This window comes from Varanus komodoensis, unplaced genomic scaffold (assembly GCF_004798865.1).
Source record: "Varanus komodoensis strain SLA01 unplaced genomic scaffold, ASM479886v1 scaffold20_1, whole genome shotgun sequence".
In the NCBI taxonomy this organism is placed as follows: domain Eukaryota; kingdom Metazoa; phylum Chordata; class Lepidosauria; order Squamata; family Varanidae; genus Varanus; species Varanus komodoensis.
The window spans coordinates 13913960-13932222 of NW_025335587.1; the positions used below are offsets into that span (position 1 = coordinate 13913960).

General features: G+C 46.9%; 1 protein-coding gene across 2 annotated transcripts in view; it reads left to right on the forward strand.

Annotated features, from left to right (window-relative positions):
- The window catches only part of AUTS2 (activator of transcription and developmental regulator AUTS2), a 709751-nt gene that overhangs the window by 253208 nt on the left and 438280 nt on the right, over positions 1-18263 (forward strand). For both annotated transcript variants that reach the window (XM_044430464.1, XM_044430465.1), the window contains exon 3: positions 9528-9629. In XM_044430464.1, the coding sequence (XP_044286399.1) occupies positions 9528-9629 (102 nt within the window). The remainder of the gene's footprint in view (positions 1-9527; positions 9630-18263) is intronic.

An 18263-nucleotide genomic window follows, 5' to 3' on the forward strand; every position in this document is an offset into this window, starting at 1 on the left:
GGCAGAAGAAGAAGGGGGAATTTAAAACACCTCTGTGCCCAAAATATCTTCTCCGGATGTGTGCCACCCATATTTTGCATGCCTGCTTTCTTTTGTAAATTATGGCTCACCAAGGACAAACTGACATTTTTAATGCATGGCAGAGAAGCACTGAAGCTTGGCTCAGCCCTGTAAAATGGTTGATTTGAGGTGTAATATGGGACATTTCCACATGCTGATGCTCTATTTTGGGGTCCTGGTGGGTTAATTTACAGATAAAATATATCCAGAACTTGGAGAAATTTCCTTGTTTATCCACCAGTGAAGCTGTAAGGAACCTTTAGTGCTTGTTAGTTCCTGTGCCTTCCCTTTTGCTTGCATTGCATCGACTCCGCTAATTATGTGCTTTCGTGATAAATGATCAAAATTTATCCCCCACCTCCAGATCAGGTTGCCATATTTTAGCACCTGTCTCTTCCCAAAGAGGCTAATGGGGATTGTCATCTCAGGGCAGATGGGTACCACTAAAGCCCCATCTCCAGAGTCTGCTTTTGCCTTTAAAACGAATGATGGCATGATAGGAAAGCTCTTCTATTCACTCGACTTATACTTCCATGCAAAATTAATGCAAAACCAAAATCTAATGTTGGCATATTCCTCCCCACCCATTTCTTTGGCTTTATCTAATCTGCTTTAAGCATATCTTAGATGGTGCCCAGAGAATATCACAGGTCCAGCCCTTGAAAATGCATTTGCAAAGTACCAATGTGCCAAGAGGTCGGGTTTTTCCCCCTTTGCAAGTTCAAGGCAAAAAGGCAGTGCTTTTGCAAAAACCTCTTTATTCTTCTGAGTTTGCCCAATGAATTCAATCACCACAGGTTGTATCTCTGCGCATGTGCAGAGTGGTTTGTTGAACCCAGTCTCAACAACTACCTCTGAAAAGCCTCCTTTTGAGGATGTCTGGGACCGATCATTTGGGTGGGCCCTCTCAGAAGAAAGCGAGTCTTTTCTCTGTATGGGGCCCCACTGGTTGGTTGGATCTCCTCTCCAGACACCATGTCATGCGGCCAAGAGTCCTACCAGCTTCATCTTTCTCAGATCTCCTTTTGGTTAGAAACATAGAAAAAGGGCGATTCAGAAGGGGTCTCCCGGGTCATTTAGTTTGACCCCTGCCTCCAGCCAGCTCTGCTCACAACATGCCCACCATGTGTATGTCCAACCTGTCTTTGAACACCCTCACCAATGGGGCCTTAACCTCCTCCCATGGAAGCCCATTACCTACCCTGGGGGTCCTAACCATCAGGAAGCGCTTCCAGGCATCCAAATTGAACCTGGGTTCCCTGAGCTTTGCTCTGTTGGAGCACGTCCTGCCTTCCTCTGCAGGGGAGAACAGGTCTCTACTCACCTCCACATGACACCCCCTCACATACCTGCATGTTGCCAACATATCCCCTCTGAGTCTCCTCTTCTCCAGGCTGAAGAGACCCAGTTCCCTCAGCCTTGCTTCATACGGCATCCCCTGCAAACCGGCCACCAACCTTGTGGCCCTGCGCTGCACTGACTCCAACCTGGCTATATCCATCCTGTAATGGGGGGCCAAAACTGAGCACAATACTCCAGTTGCGGGTGCACCAGAGTCGTGTAGAGTGGTAGTAACACCTCTCTCGATCTAGAAGCCACACTTCTGGCTATGCAGCCAAGGGTGGCGTTCGCCCTCTTGACCACCGCATCACACTGCTGGCTCATGTTCAGCCTGCACTCGACCAGCACCCCAAGATCCCTTTCACAAGTGCTGCTCTCCAGCGACTTGTCCCCTCACCTGTTCTCATGGCACCCAATACACTTGCTCACCCTGGGGTTGCCCCGTCCGTTAACCTACCTGAAACCGTTCTGTGTGGAACAACACACTGCAGCATGCTGCGAGTGCCTCATGATTTTTGAAATGGGATAGGTGTATTGAAATAGCATCACATATCCTGCTACATAATTCAGGCTCTCCTTGTAGTTTCCACATCACAGAATCATCCTGCAGCACGTGCCATAAATGGCTTTGAAATACCCATAACCTCCCTGCCCCTTTCATCCGAAGCAGAGCCAAGAACTGTGAATCAAGAAGGAAGGTTGCTGTAGTCCTTTTTCCCTCCACAAAAACATCTCCAAAACGTTGGTCGAAATACGGAACCGTGCCTGTGACAAACAGCATATTCTTCACCTGACCTCAGAGTGGAAAAGACTGTACGACCAGCCTCCTAAGAGAGGTACGGAACTGAGTGCTTTCAGCAAATTACAAGAAATGAAGAGTGTTTTGGTATCCTTGAAAGGCTGAATTGCAATAAAATATAGGCTTCTCCTGACCCTTTGCATTCTGATGGCTGCACAGCGAGAAATATCGCCGCTGAAATTGCACCCTGCCAAGTGTTCCACAGTATCACTTGCGCTTTCCCTGCAGTTTCCGTTTCGCAGACTCAGAAGCAAAGAGCACCATGGTCCATCAAGGCAACCGAAATGAACAAACTTCAGTGCTGTCCATGTTCTTGCACACTGCAGCAGTTCTCCTGGTCCGCATGCAATTCTTTCTTTTTCATCTTAGATTTTCCCATTTGATACCAGTTCCCAAGCTACCCTTCCTTCCCCACACTACACTGGGTTGGCATGTCAAATGGTTAGACATTTTGTCCAGCACAAATTTGTTCTGCTCTATTTGCATTTTTTAAGTAAGCTAAAAGAATCATGCATTTTGTGTTCATGAACATTCTTTGCACGTGCATACAGCGTTTTCGTCAAAAGACGAGACATTTTGAAGGGTATCCATTCACCGGGTTGCCATTTGTTGATGACAAATGGATGGCATGTGACAACAACAAACACATTTGTGCGTGCATTTTGTGATTAAAGGACTACATCACAGAGTCAGGATAAGTGCAAAAATACAAAGGGTAATTTTGTTTTGGTTCATGCATTCATTTGGAAATTTAAAATGAGGTTTATTCATATTCAAAAGTGAATCCTGTAATTTTACCCACTAACAATAGAGGACTTTAGCAGTACTTGGGAATTCTCCTCTAGTTGGGAATTCTCCTTGTGAGCTGCCCGGAGGCTTTGTTGCAATGGGGGCGGCATAGAAATGTTTTAAATAAATAAATAAATAATAGTTTACTCCAAAGTTTGATAGGGATAGGAAAGAATGTTGAAATGGGGGAACTTGGACATTCTAGTCCCACTGAATTGAAACCTAGTTCCAAATTCTGTCTCGGCTTGTACATTCTGCAGATGTTGGGGAACTGGAGGGCAAAGTCTAGTGTGAACTAGAGGAGAATTCTATGGGGCCAGACCTAGTCTTCTGCTCTATGCTGCTGTGTACAAAGGTGTTCCATCACTTGTGTGGAAGTCAAATTTAACTGCTAATCCTGATTAATGTTTGTGGAATGTACATCTTGTCCTTTATTTCAGGCAGCAAAATATTTTGACCCCACCTTGAAGAATGGGGATTTGCAGAAATATCGAGATTGCAAACCACAAGTGAGAAATTTTAGGAGAGCATCACATGATGCCCAAAGTTCTTTCGTAAAGCATGGGATTAGGATCTACAACCTGATAGGCTGAGCCATAGACATGGGCTTTGTATGCAGATGGTCCCAAACTTCAATCACAATGCCTGCAGGTGGGGCAGAGAAAGGCCCTCATCTGTATCCCTTAGAAGATATTCTGCTGGTCCTCAAAGATAATTCCGGCATGAATTATTTGATGTACAATAAGACGGCCTTTTGTTGGGAGAATATTTTCCATGCAAGCAATTTAGGAAACAATCAGTCCCGATATATGGGCTCTAAATAAATATATATTTAAAGACCAAGCACATTTAAGAGGCTTTGAGGGTTGAGCTCTTAACTTGAAAACATAATACTATTTTAAGCCATTTAGCTGTCTGGCGGTATAAATTATTCAAGTTGTAAAAGTCAGCTTGTGGTTGACTTACAAGGAGATAATAGGGAAGTTGCAACCCTAATGACAAAAACAGGGCAGGATCAATCAGACCAGGGGGTGTCTAACACCAACAAGGAGCAATTAAGCAGTAATCAAGAGCAATTGTGCTGATCATTGATGTCCTTTTAACACTGATCACCAAGGCTTGGAAAGCAAAACTTACAAAGTCTTTTGCAGTTTGCTGAGGGGTGCAGCAATTCCATTCACAGTTCCAAGAGGATAATGGGAGGCTGTTTCCTGTATCATTTTTTTCCCAATTTATATCCTTCCTTTTTCCTCCAAAGGGCTCAAGGCAGCTTACATCTCCTCCTCCATCTTATCCCCACAACAACAACCCTGTGCAGTAGGCTGGCCTGAGAGTCTGTGACTGGCCCAAAGTCACCCAGTCGGCTCCATGGCCGAGCGGGGACTCGAACCCGGATCCTCTGAGTCCCAGTCCCACGCTCTTAACCACGACGCCACACGGGCTCTCATTTAACTCAGAGAAGGAAAGCACGGGAAAAAAAGCAGTACAGTCCTGTATGTGTCTACTTAGAAGTACACTGCAGTGAAGTCCGAGGGAGGTGGCTGTAATGAATTTCCGGCATAATCTTTTATTTACTCATGCAAGTTGGTATTTTCATTATGCAGCAAGATTGGAGCAAAAGAAGACCAACACTTCAGATAGGAAATTCATTGAGAATCGCTAACATGATCCATCAAAATAGGGTGATTCGTTTGGGTTTATGCATTCCGAGAATGAATCAGGTAGGGTGGGATCTGTCTATTTCTGCTCCATGTCAGTTTCACACGTACTCGTACATGCCTTCCCATTTCTGGGTGAATCTGATAATCGTTTTCCTTTAAAAATGAGCACAGGAAGTCATACTGAAATATGTGTTGGAAGACTCTTTTTGCATGTACCCTGTTGGGAATGAGAGGGGCAGTTGTTCTTGGCTTTCCCATTTCATGCTGAGTTGGAGCTGGAATTGGAGTTGGAGTTCTAGGAGGAGGAGGAGGAGGTCTGGAAATGTGGGCCAATTCCAGATGTTGAGGCACTTCTCTCAATGCCTTTCTCCCCAAGTGTTCAGGAAGCCTCTGAGGATAACCAAGTTGTCCAGCTGTTGGATGGAGGCATGGAAGAGAAGCTGGGAAGGTCAAAGGAACCCGGCACAGCTCCTGACCCCATGATGTGGGTTTGGGAGAGGAGGACTAGCCAACTAGAGGGTTGCCGTAGAGGGAAAAGGCATGCTTGCTTCCAAAAGGGTCTTTCCAGACCTACTCAAGAGGAGGGTTTCTGGAAGTAGTTGTTCGATTGGGTTTGGCAAACCACTCTGTGCGTGGTCAGAGATTCTTTCCGGGGTGACGGTGTGTATTGGCTATACTTAGGTGAATAACAGTCATTTGCAGGGCGTGGTCTGTTGTCTGGGATGTGTGAAGGGAGCAAAAGCTGGCTCATGGCACACTTCATCACAATATTTGCATGATATTGGTTATCAATATGCAGGTGGGTTCATAATTAAAAAGCTTTCTCTCTTGCCAGCCATTCTTGGCTCTGTCTTTGAACTCATTTCACTCACTAATTCACCCTTTGTAAATTAGCAAACAAGCTGGGCCTTTAACCACCAGAAAATAGAAAATGTGACCACCAGAAAATAGAATGTGACAATGTTTAATGACATGCCATGTAGGGCTTGACCCGCTGCATTTTGCATATCAAATGGTGATTTAAAGCAAAGGTGGGCAGTCTTCAGACTCACAACATCTGGCTTATTATGGGCTGAAAAGTCGAGTCTGCTGATCAGGTGTAACCGTGAAGTGTGGCTCAGGGAGACCTTTCACCCTCCCAGATATTCTGTCCTTCACAGCCCTGCTCAGCTCTTGCCAGCTGTCGCTTCCCTTACGGGCTTGGTCCATCTCCTATCCGGTCTTCTTCTGCCTTCAACCTTCTCCAGCCTGGTTGTCTTTTCCAGGGAGTCCAACCTTCTCATGAAGCACAATGGGCTCAGTTTTGTCCTTCTGTTTCTGGGCCAAGGTCTGGATTGATTTGCCCCGGACCTCCTTGTTTATCTTTCTGTCATTCCAGAATATTTGCAGAGCTTCTCCTCCAGCACTGTGGTTCGAGCCCATCCGTTTTCTTCCTCTCGGCTTTCTTCACTGTCCATCCTCAAACTCATACTGCAAACTGCCCAGAGAGCTTTGGCTAGTAGAAAAATGCTATTTAAAATGTTATTCTTACAAATATCTATCTACATGTAGGAACTGGGAAATAGATGCGGGTTCCCTCTCAAACATACACAGCCTACACGTGTGTAATTTGTACACACTTCAGGTGTCCTCATCTTAGGTCTCCAGATGTGACTGGACTAAGTCCATCCATCTCAGAATGGCTCTTCTCTTCTGTCTTCTGCCTTTGACTTTCCCCAGCATGGCTGTCTTCTCCAGGGAGTCCTTCCTTCTCATGGTGTGCCCCAACTGGGACAGCCTCAGTTTTGTTGTCTTTGCTTCTAGGGAAAGCTCTGTCTTAATTTGATCTAAGACCCACTTGTTTCTCTTTCTGTCAGTCCAGCATATTCAGAAAACTCTCCTCTGGCTCCGTGTTTTGGATGTAGGCTTAATTTACGAAGCAAGTTCTTAAGAAAAAAACAAATTGGTGGCTTTTCCAGTTTGTCCTTCTGCCTGAACTAATTAGGGAACATTGTAAGTGAGGCTATGTAATACGTTATGTGGGACTGGTTATTAATAAGTCTTACACGCTTTCCAGTTCTCTCTCTCCCTCTCTCTCTCACTCTCGGTAGCAGGAAGAAGCCATTGATTGTAGCATATCCTATTTCTGAGTTTGCTCTTCCATCTGCACCATTCATTTTGTTCTTCCAAATTCTTGGGCTTAGCTTTCTTTGTGATTGTGTCTTCCATTGGCATAAATTGCATGTGGGGTGGAAAGGGAAGATCGCCTTCTGAGAAGGGCTTGTTTTCCTTGAACCAGCTGGGATCACCACTCGAGGGAAAGAAATATCTTTTTTTTTCCCGAAATGGCTGCGAACAAATGGCTGAATGTTGTGCCGAGAATCTGCCCACTCCGTCCTTAGGGTTGGTGACAGAATTGAGTCAGGCCTTTGGTGGAAATGCACAGACATTTCCTGGCTGCCTAACAGCCCGATCCCCGAGGTCTGAGGAACCAATTGACAAAGCAAGGCAGTGTGCATTTCAAAGAAAGGAAAAATAAACAGAAGACGTTCCAGCAACAGTGAATGCACGCCATTGATTTGATTAGCACTTGTTAGTAATTCATGTCAATGTTTTTCAATGACCCGTATCTGCATGAAGGAAATGAAATATAGATTCAGAATGCAGGCCAAATTCTAGCAAGATTGAGGAAACAAACCTATATCTCCCCTCTCAGACTTAAGTTACTTCGAGTTTGATTGAGCTTGTTCCAAGTAAGTGAGCATAAGGTTTTAGGGGCACCAAATACCCCTTTCCCGAGTGAGATCCTCTTGGGAAGAGGTCCTTTGCCCAGTTTGAGTCTTATTTCCAGCTAGAAACCTAATTGGGGAGCAGGGAGAGGAGGTGCAGTCCTCTGCTCATTTATCTGGATGCACGTTCTACGGAATAAATTTACTTCTGAGTAAATGTGCATAGGATCAGGTTGTACCTGTAGTATTTTGACTACCTGCATTGCATAGAGAACCTCTGGTATGTCGGGGAAGCTTCTAAATTGGAATATTATATTTATGGGGAATTAATGGTATGAATGGAGTGGTTGTGTACATTTAAGTTTTGTTGTGGTGAAAGATTGTTCAATGGAAACAATGTTTTCTGCAAATTGGTGGAAGGGGTCTCCTTCTCTTCCTTGGGAGAATGATGGTCACTTTTCTTGTCACTTGAAGGATGGACATGCTGAATTGTGAGATGCCCCAAGACAACACTGGTCATCAGATAGACTCAAACACTTTACAATTGTACAATTTCACTCAGAACAGCATTAATTTTATGACATTCTCCCCAGTACAAGGCTGTCTTCTCCTAGACATGCGCTCAGTCCCTCCCTAAAAAGCACAATACAAAACTCTGTCTTGTTCATTGTCTGAGCATGAGGCAACACCGGCAAGCTGTTTTATCGTTTAAAAGGCTCTTGGTGCTGGGTGCACGCTAGCAACGGAGCGTGAGCCCACCTCCAGTCGGGACCACCTGTCGCATGCAAATTTTTACATTTAGCTTTTTGCAATGATTAGTCACCAGAAACAACCCAGCAAACAACATTCGGTTGCTTTCGCACAAGGTTGTCTTGACCTGTGTTTCTTGTTAGGACACCTGGTGTTGAAAAATCTGCCTCCAGGCTCATCTCTACAAAACTCTGACCTTCTCGGCGGAGGTTTGTTTTATATTTTGGCCCTTTGGGGTCTCTCTGATAGAATGTGAAGTAATGCATACCTTGTTGTGTGGTCATCAGTTGTGTGGTCATCAGGAAAAATCATGCACTTCAGTTCCTCCTTCTGGCCCTAGAAAATCATTAGGGCATTCTTGAGCCACATGGTCGGTAATGTACACTGCACAATTGTCAGCACACCATGATGCCACTCTGGGTCATCCACTAGGGATGGGGAAGGTCCATTCCTTTGGGAGTCTGAGAAAAGGACGGCAGTCCATTTGCCTGGGGTGTGGGACTTATCTGCTTATGGAAGCCTGTCCTTCTGGAATCTGGTATGATGTATTTGGGTGGAATTTCTTTACTCCGGATGGCTGAAGGATTGGAGTTGTTTCTAAACATACAGAAGGTTTTTTCTTTTTCTTTTTTGGGGTTCTTCCTTACAATCTCACAGTGAGGTGCCTGTAATCAGCTCTTTCAACTTGTAAGTCTTGCCTAGCTTCTCTTTCTCTTGGAGAGTCAGTCGCAGGTTCTCTTGTCCTACTGACCTTCTCCAAGGTAGTCTGCAGGTCTTACAGTTTTCTTTATATCACCGACTACCCTCCTCTGATGAGGGTTTGCAGGCAGCAACACAGGAGCTTCTGGTTTGAAAATGCCAGAGAGTTGGGAAAGCTTAGCTTGTTTCTTCAGTTCTCAGTGCCTCTTCCTTGGCACTGAGTCTGGATTGTGGCTCCAGGGTTGGCCTTCATGGGTGGATCCAGCCACCTTTCTCACAGTTTCATAATGGTTGTCAGTAGAATCACTTGGAGTGGTCCTTTTAATCTGAATGTAAGAAATTTCTTCTGAAGACCCTGGGATTGGAAAGGCAGAGCAACCTTTCTTTGTTTAAGCAAATTTTGAACTTGGACTCGGGGGTCGATTCCAGTGGAAATCAGCTTTTTCTGCAGGGGAGAAAAAGAAATGATTGTTTCTACCATCATGCCCAAGACACAAGGACCATTCTGGCCTGTTGTTGGAGAAAACGAGGCCCATATTTTTAATCTTTAGTGTACATGTGGAGGAACAACAGAACTGGACTAGCTTCATACATCCAGTCATCCTTGCCCACATAGTTGGATGTTCTAGAATCGGATTGGGATGTTTCTTTGCTTGTACATGTTGCCTGAACGAGGGCCTTTAATAAAATGCCAACTTTTATTTCTGTTTTGTTATGCAGCTTAATCCAGGCCAGAAGAGCTGCCGGGACAGTGACAGTGAAAGTGCGAGTGGAGAATCAAAAGGGCTTCATCGGAGCAGCTCCCATGAGAGACTCAGTGACGTAAGTCTTGCATTCCCTTGCCTTAGGGATGGCTGGGGTTGATCTGGGCATGTGCTCCACCTGGAAAATAGACTAGAGATATGCCTCTACTCCATTTTCTGAACATTTGCACCAATCAGAGGATAGGATAGGTAGTGCTAGCTTCAGACATAGAACCATACAATAGTAGAGTTGGAAGGGGCCATGAAGGCCATAGAGTCCAGCCCCCTGCTGTTGCAGGACACCACGTTACACCATCCCACTCAGGTGGCTGTCCAGTTTCTTTTTGAATATAATACATAATCTTTTCAGGGCAGACAGAAGCGCTTCTTCACAATGGAATCCACCTCTGCAGGATACAGAGATGGCCACCACTTTGGTATGGACAGATTCATGGGAGTTAGGATAGGATTCATGGCCACTAGTCCTCATGGTGCAATGCTACCTCCAGTGCCTATGAAGAACCAGGGTTTCTCCCTTCGCACATCCCAAGCTACACACCCTTTTTACAAAACATTCTTTATCAACCAAAGTGTGTTCCAGAAGCTCAAACACCCAGAATGAATCGCCGAGCAAGTACAGAGTGGTTTATCAAACCCATTCTGAGGTTTACTTCCAGGAACTCTCCTTATGAGCATGCCTGGGGCCCATCCCTTTGGGAGGGGACTTCTGAAAGCAAGCACACCTCCTCTCCATGCACCAGTCCTCTAATTGGGCCACCCTCCTCTGCCGGCATCACATCATGGGGTTGAGAGCCACCCCTGCCTCATTTGTCTCTGAGAAATGCCCCTGTTCTGAGCCCCCTCCCAGTAATTGTACATCTTGGTTATTCCCAGAGGTGAGCAGAGCACCTGGGGAGTCTGGGCTTGGGAGAAGGGCCTCTGTTCCTCTTATCTCAATGTCTGGAACTGGCCTGCATTCCCAGGCCCCATCCTGCTCCTGCTGCTCCTGCTCCTCCCCCCCCTCCTCCAAAGTCCAGCCAGAGGCCTTGAGAACGTGTGCCAAGTGAGTGTCTTTCTCATGCCCACAATACCTGTGCACACTGGTTGCTGGGGATGATGGGGGTTGGGTGTGCATGCGCACACTCTTGGACTCTTGCCCTGCTTGTGGGTCATCCATCAGAGAAGTTCACTGGCTGCTGTGTGAACAGACTGCTGGATGACAGAGACGTTGCCCTCATCCCGCACTTGTCTTCTGTTCGTAGTTGAGATCACTGGTTGTGCCAAGAGCTGCTACGTCAGCATCCAATGCATACCCTGAACATCGACCCGAATCAGTGCCTTTTGCACAGTGCGTGCTTCAGAATCTGGGGGACTGGAAACGCTAAAATGCAGGGCTGAGAGCGTGCCAGAGGGTGGGTTGCTTCTTCATAGCTCTATCAATTAGCTAAGAGAATGAGCAGATGTTCGTTCTTATGGTATTGTTTGCGACATCGGCATAATTGTTTTGCTGCTTTGTTTCACAATGAACGCACAATGGCTTCCCTTTTCACTGTTTTGGTAGACCTGCATGCCTGCATGCAAATTGACTTGCAAACACAGCACAGATCGCTCTGAATCCTTTCGAAGTAGAAGCCCTCATTTTCGATTTAAACCTCATAGACCTGTAGCACAGGATTCTTCTTCCAAAACCACGTCCCTTGCCATTTCACCTAGTTGTTTCGCAAGCCGACCCTGTAGGCATCCTGAGACTTCCTTTCGTGCCCAGGAGCATAAGGGCTTCATGGCATGGCTATACATTCCATATTTATTTATTGCTCAGTTTTATATCCCACCTTTTCTGTTCTAAAGAACTCAAAGTGGCTTACATCACTCTCCTCCTCCCCCTCTCACTCATCTCCACAACAAGAACCCTGTGAGGTAGGCCAGACTGAGAGTTTACACCTGGCCCAAAGTCACCCAATGGTCTCCATGGGTGAGCAGGGACTCAAACCCGAACCTCCTGAGTCCCAGCCCTGTGCTGTTAATCACACTGGCTCTCAGTTCTTGGGGTATTGACCGGCAAAGCTCAGTACAAGCCTATGACTTATTCACAACATATTCCATATCAATGAGAATGTGATCTTGGGCTTCAGGAGTAGAGAGTTCAGTCTGCACATGCTTTTCCTGCAGTGGACTACCCTGAGAGATCCTGTGTTTATTTCTCCACATTTGCTTTTCTGTAGGAGCATATATAATAAACACAGAAGCATTTGTCACCGATGGGATTTATATCCAAGAAATGGAGCAAAAGCAGGAGAAGCACGTACTGGCATCCTGCTGAAATATTTTGCTAAAGATAGAGTGGTATACTATCTTGGAAATAAAGAAATAGAGTTACAAAATGCTACTTCCTCACCTATGCATGGGGGATGGTGTTCCTCTGAAATCCCAAGAATTCCTGAACTTCCCACTGGCCAAGAAGACAGACCATCTCATTGCTGCTTATGCCATGTTCCTGCATCAAAATTCCCACTCCTCTGGGAATGCCATCCTAGGAGGAATAGCATTCCATACAGCATTCCATATCTTGAAAAGCTGGGGAAGTGATGTTGATTATTGCCATTGTGGTGGGCTGTTGGCTTCCCTCCTTCCTTCTGGGTTCAAACACAAGACAGTCCAATGAAGCACAGTGCTTTTATTGAAAACTAATGGACTGAAGAACAGGATGGGTGCTAAACGGCCTTATAGCAAAGTTGAGGGAGAAGAATCTGCTCATGTGAAGAGCTGAATCCAACCTAGAAATGTCCCCGTGGTCCCTCGCTTTCTGGCTGCATCCCCAGGGTACCTTTCACAACTTGAGGGCCAGATGGTGCAAAATAGCAAAGCCCATGTTTCTCCCAACATCTCCTCATGGGGCCAAGGCCTGGCTCCCCTTCCCCTCCTGAAAACTCGTACCTCCCTTCCAAAGCAGCCCGATTCTCATGCTCCGCCTGATGAACTCAGTAGGAGACTTCAAAATAACAAGGCCCTCACCTCCCCTTCCTTCTGCCCACCTCCTCCTCCAAATTTTGTGACAAATGCCAAAATTTTGCAGTGAGCGAGAGAAAGCCCTGCTCTTCCTTCTCTTTCTGCACATTTGCCTCATTGTATTAGCAGACGGTATTGGTTAAAGTCTATACACAATGCTGTGCTACTGGATTATAATAATTCTGTGCCATTGAGGCGTGACGAGCTGATTCCACCATCCGGTTTCTGACCTGGTGGACTCCATGAGGCTTGGCATCTTGTGTGATTCTCCTGAAAGACCCAGGGAGCTGGACTATGTTTCTTAGCACGGACAAGGTGCTTCCTTTCCAGAATGATTCAAACAGCAAAGATGAATCTGCCCACTGTCTGCTACAAGCTGCATTACCAAGGAGAACATGCTCAAGTCCAGGTATTCTTCATGGTTTGGCAACCTTTCCTTCAATACCTGAAAGAAGCATGTGGGCCATGCCTGGACCACAATGTGAGAACCTCGGATGAACTGCATTTGAAAAGGACTCAAGGCACAACTGGACGAATTATCCCAATTATCCCTCCCCCGCCTCACCAAGAACCCTGTAAGTTACGCCGGTCTCCATAGTGCAGATAGGGACCTGAACTTGATGGACAAGGGCCCTCAAATTCACTCCAAGAATTCTTTGTGTAGAGGAAGGTTGACGTGGAGAATTACCAGCTCATGGTGGGGTGACAGTGTGGTGTAGTGGTCAAAGGTGTGGGAATGGACTCAGGCTATCCAGGTTCTAGTCCCCACTGAGCCCTAGAGGCCTAGCCTACCTCACAGGATTGTTGTTGTGAGGATAAGACTGAGACGAGAAGGAGAATGATAGAAGCTGTCTTGAGCTCCTTGGAAAGAAATGATATGCTTCCAGGAGCAGATACAACGCCCGTGGTGCAAGAGTTTGGGAAGGGAATTCCTAGTGCAGTGGCAGTGTGATATGGGACATACCTTCCCCCTGGGCTTATTTTGAGCCAAAATTAACCAAGACTTAGCCCTAACATTGACTCTTAGCTTCTCTCATCATCTCCACTGCTTGCCTTGATCAGATGGACAGACCAAAATTAGTCATGTCTGGAATGGACCCGTGACTCTCTCAAGTGCCACTTGACTTTGGTGGACCTGCTCCACGCATGACTAAGTCTGGATCCAGCCCGACAAACTGTTAGGAGACCCTCTCCTGAATTCATGCGCCATCCCTGAATCTAGGTGTGAAACACCTGGCATAGAGAGTAGACACAGAGAAGTCCTTCCCCCTTTCTCACGCTACTCGGACTTAAGGCAGTAGATTCAGGAAAGACTAAGTAGGGTTTACTCAACACATAAACTGTGTTTGGAATTCTCTCCCACAAGATGGGGTGTCCGCCACTCATAGGGGACAGGGAGGAAGACTGGAAGGGGAGAGTCTTTCCATAAATGCATGTCACGAAGAACTAGTTGGTGACCAGAAGGCATATGCAGGGGATGCTGTACGAGGAGAGGCTGAGGGAACTGGGTCTCTGCAGCCTGGAGAAGAGGAGACTCAGAGGGGATCTGTTGGCGACATACAGGCGTGTGAGGGGGTGTCACACAGAGATGGGCAGAGACCTGTTCTCCCCTGCAGAGGAAGGCAGGACACGCTGCAATGGAGCAAAGCTCAGGGAGCCAAGGTTTCGTTTGGATGCCAGGAAGCACTTCCTGACAGTCAGGACCCCGTGGGTGTGGAATGGGCTTCCACGAGAGGTCGTTGAGGCCCCATCGGTGCGGGTGTTCAAGGATAGGCTGGACGTCCACATGGTGGGCATGTCGTGAGCGGAGCCAACTGGTGCCGGAGGTCAGACTAGATGGCCCGGGAGGCCCCTTCTGACTCACTCTGTTTCTATGTTTCTGTGTTTCTATATCTGAAAGGATCATGGAATGGTAGAGTTGGAAGGGGCCAAGAAGGCCATCAGGTCCAGCCCCCTGCTCAGTGCAGGGCTTCCAGTTAAACCATCCCTCTCAGATGGCTGTCCATCTGCCTCTTGCATGCCTCCAGGGTGGGAGAGCCCACCACCTCCCTAGGTCATGGGTTCCATTGTTGTACTTCTCTAAAAGTGAGGAAGTTCTTCCTGATGTTAGGAACCTGTCTTCCTGTGAGCCTTGCTGCTATTCCATGTCCTGCACTTTGGGATGATCAGGAAGAGATCCTGGCCTCCTCCTTCATGGCACCCTTTCAAGGACTGGGAAGCCAAGAAACTTCTGGCTGGCCACCATGGGGGACAATTTTCTGTTCTTCATAGACAGCCATTCTGATGCTTTATACTGGAGCACAAGGAACAGAAATAACATCACATGCTTTAGCACATGTGCAGCAGCACACAGACGGGTACTGCAAGCAAAAACCGCTCTGCTGGACTCGTTTCTGGTTTTGTGTGTTCTGATGCTTGCAATCAGGCAGCCGAGAGGGTTGGATGCTCGCAAGAACGCAGCCAACTGGAGCTCCCAAGCATGCTGACCCAGCAACAAATATTTCATGAGAGGTACCAAGGACAAGCTGGGAAATTGGATTGCTTTTCAGGGCAAGCTGAAACAAAAGCAAAGGACCAGGGGAACGTTGGCTGGGTGTGCATGTCAACTGTTACGGTTTGGAAAGGCGACGTTTGAGAGTTGTGTCGGGAGCTGGCAGCCAAGGGAGAAACGGGGAATGGTTAATTGTAAGCTGCACCCACCAAGGGAAAACTTGATCTGGCAGAGGGCTTGGCAGCATCTCTCCTAACAATAATCCTGCACAGGCTTTGCTAACATAGCAGAAATTTAAGTAAGTCTTTCTCAGAATCGCAATCTCCGGCACACTCGCAACTCTGGCTGAGAGACATAACAAGCAGGCATGATAAGATAAATAACTTGCTTGCCAAATTTGCGGTGGCTCTCCGGGCTCTTGTCAGATTTTTTCCTTATGAAAAGTCAACAACGTTTGGAGTTTTTTACGTTTTCTTCCTGCAAAAATGCAGAAATGTTTTCAGCGTGAAAAAAGAAGAAAAGGTTTAGCAGCCCCAGTTGTTAATGCTTCTGCTTCCTACAAAAGAGTTACTCCCCAGTGCAGTGTAATGGAGAATCAGGAGATCTGAGTTTGGGTCCCGACTCAGCCATGAAGCTCACTAGGTGACTTTGAGCCTAGTCTACCTCACAGGGTTGTTGTGAGGTAAACAAAAAAATGAGGACGAAGAGATGAATTATGTACCCCATCCTGGGCTCCATGGAGGAAAGTTGGAATATAAACATGGAAAATACATAGAAACAGAGTGAGCCAGAAGGGGTCTCTTGGGCCATCTAGTCTGACCCCGGCTCCTGCCAGCTCCGCTCACGACATGCCCACCATGTGCATGTCCAGCCTATCTTTGAACACCCTCACCAATGGGGCCCCAACCACCTCCTGTGGAAGCCCATTCCACACCCTGGGGGTCCTAACCATCAGGAAGCTCTTCCTGGCATCCAAACTGAATCTTGGTTCCCTGAGCTTCACTCTGTTGGAGCGCATCCTGCCCTCCTCTGCAGGGGAGAACAGGTCTCCACCCATATTACGCCTGCAGAGGTTCTGCTCATGGGAATGGCAGTCAGAGTGTACCAGTGACTCTTAAGTCTTCTCCCGTGGCTTCATTCCAGGGACGGTGTGGGAAGGATCGAGCGTGATTTCAAAGTTGTTCCACTTTGATGAGGCTTCCAGGGCCGAGTGAATTGTCAGTTTCTAGTAACATGAAAGGAGGGTGATTTTTGATAAAGAGTAAGTTACAGTTAATGTTTAGAAGAGTGAAATACAGAAACATGGGATGGAGAAGTAATCGTGCTTGTAAAGAGGGAGTTGGAGAACCTGGAGGAATGTTGTCCTTGGAATCGAGAAGAGTCAGGCACAACTTTGTGACTGAACAACAACAAAAGATGCAGTTACTGCAGTTAGAGGCTCTGGGGCTGAGTTAGATTATATCCAGTTCAGCTGGGAAAGGTTCTTTTGTGCCTGGAACCTTCTAGGAATACTGGAATTCAGAGGACATGGCCCTGAGGTCCATGTTTTCTGGAAATTATGCTTCTAATGTTCATGTTAATAGTTAGAGAGGACAGCTCAATGGAAAGGGACATGCGTTGTATGGATGGATGCCCAAGTTGCATTTCCAGTAGTTCCAGTTGAAGAACCTTTCTTCTCTTGACCAATCATTCAACAGAATACAAGGCTGCCAACTTCCCAAGGGTGCAATGTAAGGGTGTCATTTCAGTTTGGAGAACATTCAGCCCTCGGACACCAACCCAGATGTGTCCTTAGAAAGATGTGCATAGAAATGCATCCATCTATCAGCCAAAGGGCACACTTTTCCCATTGGGACAAATCGAAAAGAAGTTGCAAATGCCATTAAAGGCAAGCTGAATGGCTGCAATGGCATTTGGAAAATACTGTTGAGCTCAAGCATCCACACAGCTTCTCAAGATCCTTGGGACCTGTGAGAAGAGGGAAAGAAGGAAACCAGGATTAGGAGTCCACTGAGCGGCACCAGTCAGGTAAAGGGACATTGGCTTGGAAGTTGAGGACCTAGATCACAGGTAGAGCTGTGATTTTGCTTTGTTGTGTTGTGTTTTTCTTAGGGGCCAGCAAATGAAGTTCAAAGGGAGCCAAGGTTCAATTTGGATGCCAGGAAGCCCTTCCTGACAGTCAGGACCCCGAGGGTGTGGAATGGGCTTCTGCGAGAGGTCGTTGAGGCCCCATCGGTGCGGGTGTTCAAGGGTAGGCTGGACGTCCACATAGTGGGCATGTTGTGAGCGGAGCCGGCTGGTGCCAGAGGTCAGACTAGATTGCCCAGGAGGCCCCTTCTGACTTGCTCTGTTTCTGTTTCTATGTTTCCCTGCAGTTGCTCCTTCTCTGACTGATGGGAAGGACCAGGCTGGTCTTCCTCCTTGTTTGATGTTCTGCCCCAGAGGGAGGGGGAACAGCCTCCCAATAACCCTTGTTTCTCGGCCAGTAAGAAACCTGTGTGTTGAAGATAGGGGCTTCTTTGCCATGCTCTGCCTGGTCCCGAAAGTGAGCTGAGTTGAGTTAATAGCATGTCTGTGAATGCTCAGGAATGCTAGTGACCTCTTTGGGCAAAGCACACAATTCTTTGTGCAAAACATGCAAAGGGTGTAACTCTTTGCACAAAATACATAAGTGCTTAAGTATTTGAGCAAAATATGTAGAGGCATAAGAGTTTGCGCAAAATATGAAAGTGCATAATTCTTTGTGCAGAGTGCACAAAGCCTACAAGTCAGAAGTCTGTCTGAATTTGTTTCTTGCTGGACAGCCATGTGTCCACACTCAACACGAGGTGGACTTAGGGAGGAGAGAAAGTGGACCAAACTCCAGGGACCTGAGCTGAGGAAACCTAATGGGGGTTGTTGTTTGTTGTTTAGTTGCAAAGTCATGCCTGACCTGTCACGAACCCGTGGACAACATTTCTCCAGGCTCCCCTGTCCTCCACCTTCCCTCAGAGTCCACCCAAGCCCACACCCACAGCTTCAGTGACTCCATCCAGCCACCTCATCCTCTGTTGTCCCCTTCTCCTTTTGCCATCAATTGTTCCCAGCATCAGGGTCTTCTTCACAAAGCTCTAGCAAGGGAAGGTGATCAAACATTGAGTTGGCTGAAAAGCTGCCATGCTTGCTAGCAGCTCTCTTCTAACTTCAGGAGGACTCATGGAAGCCTTTCCGCCATGG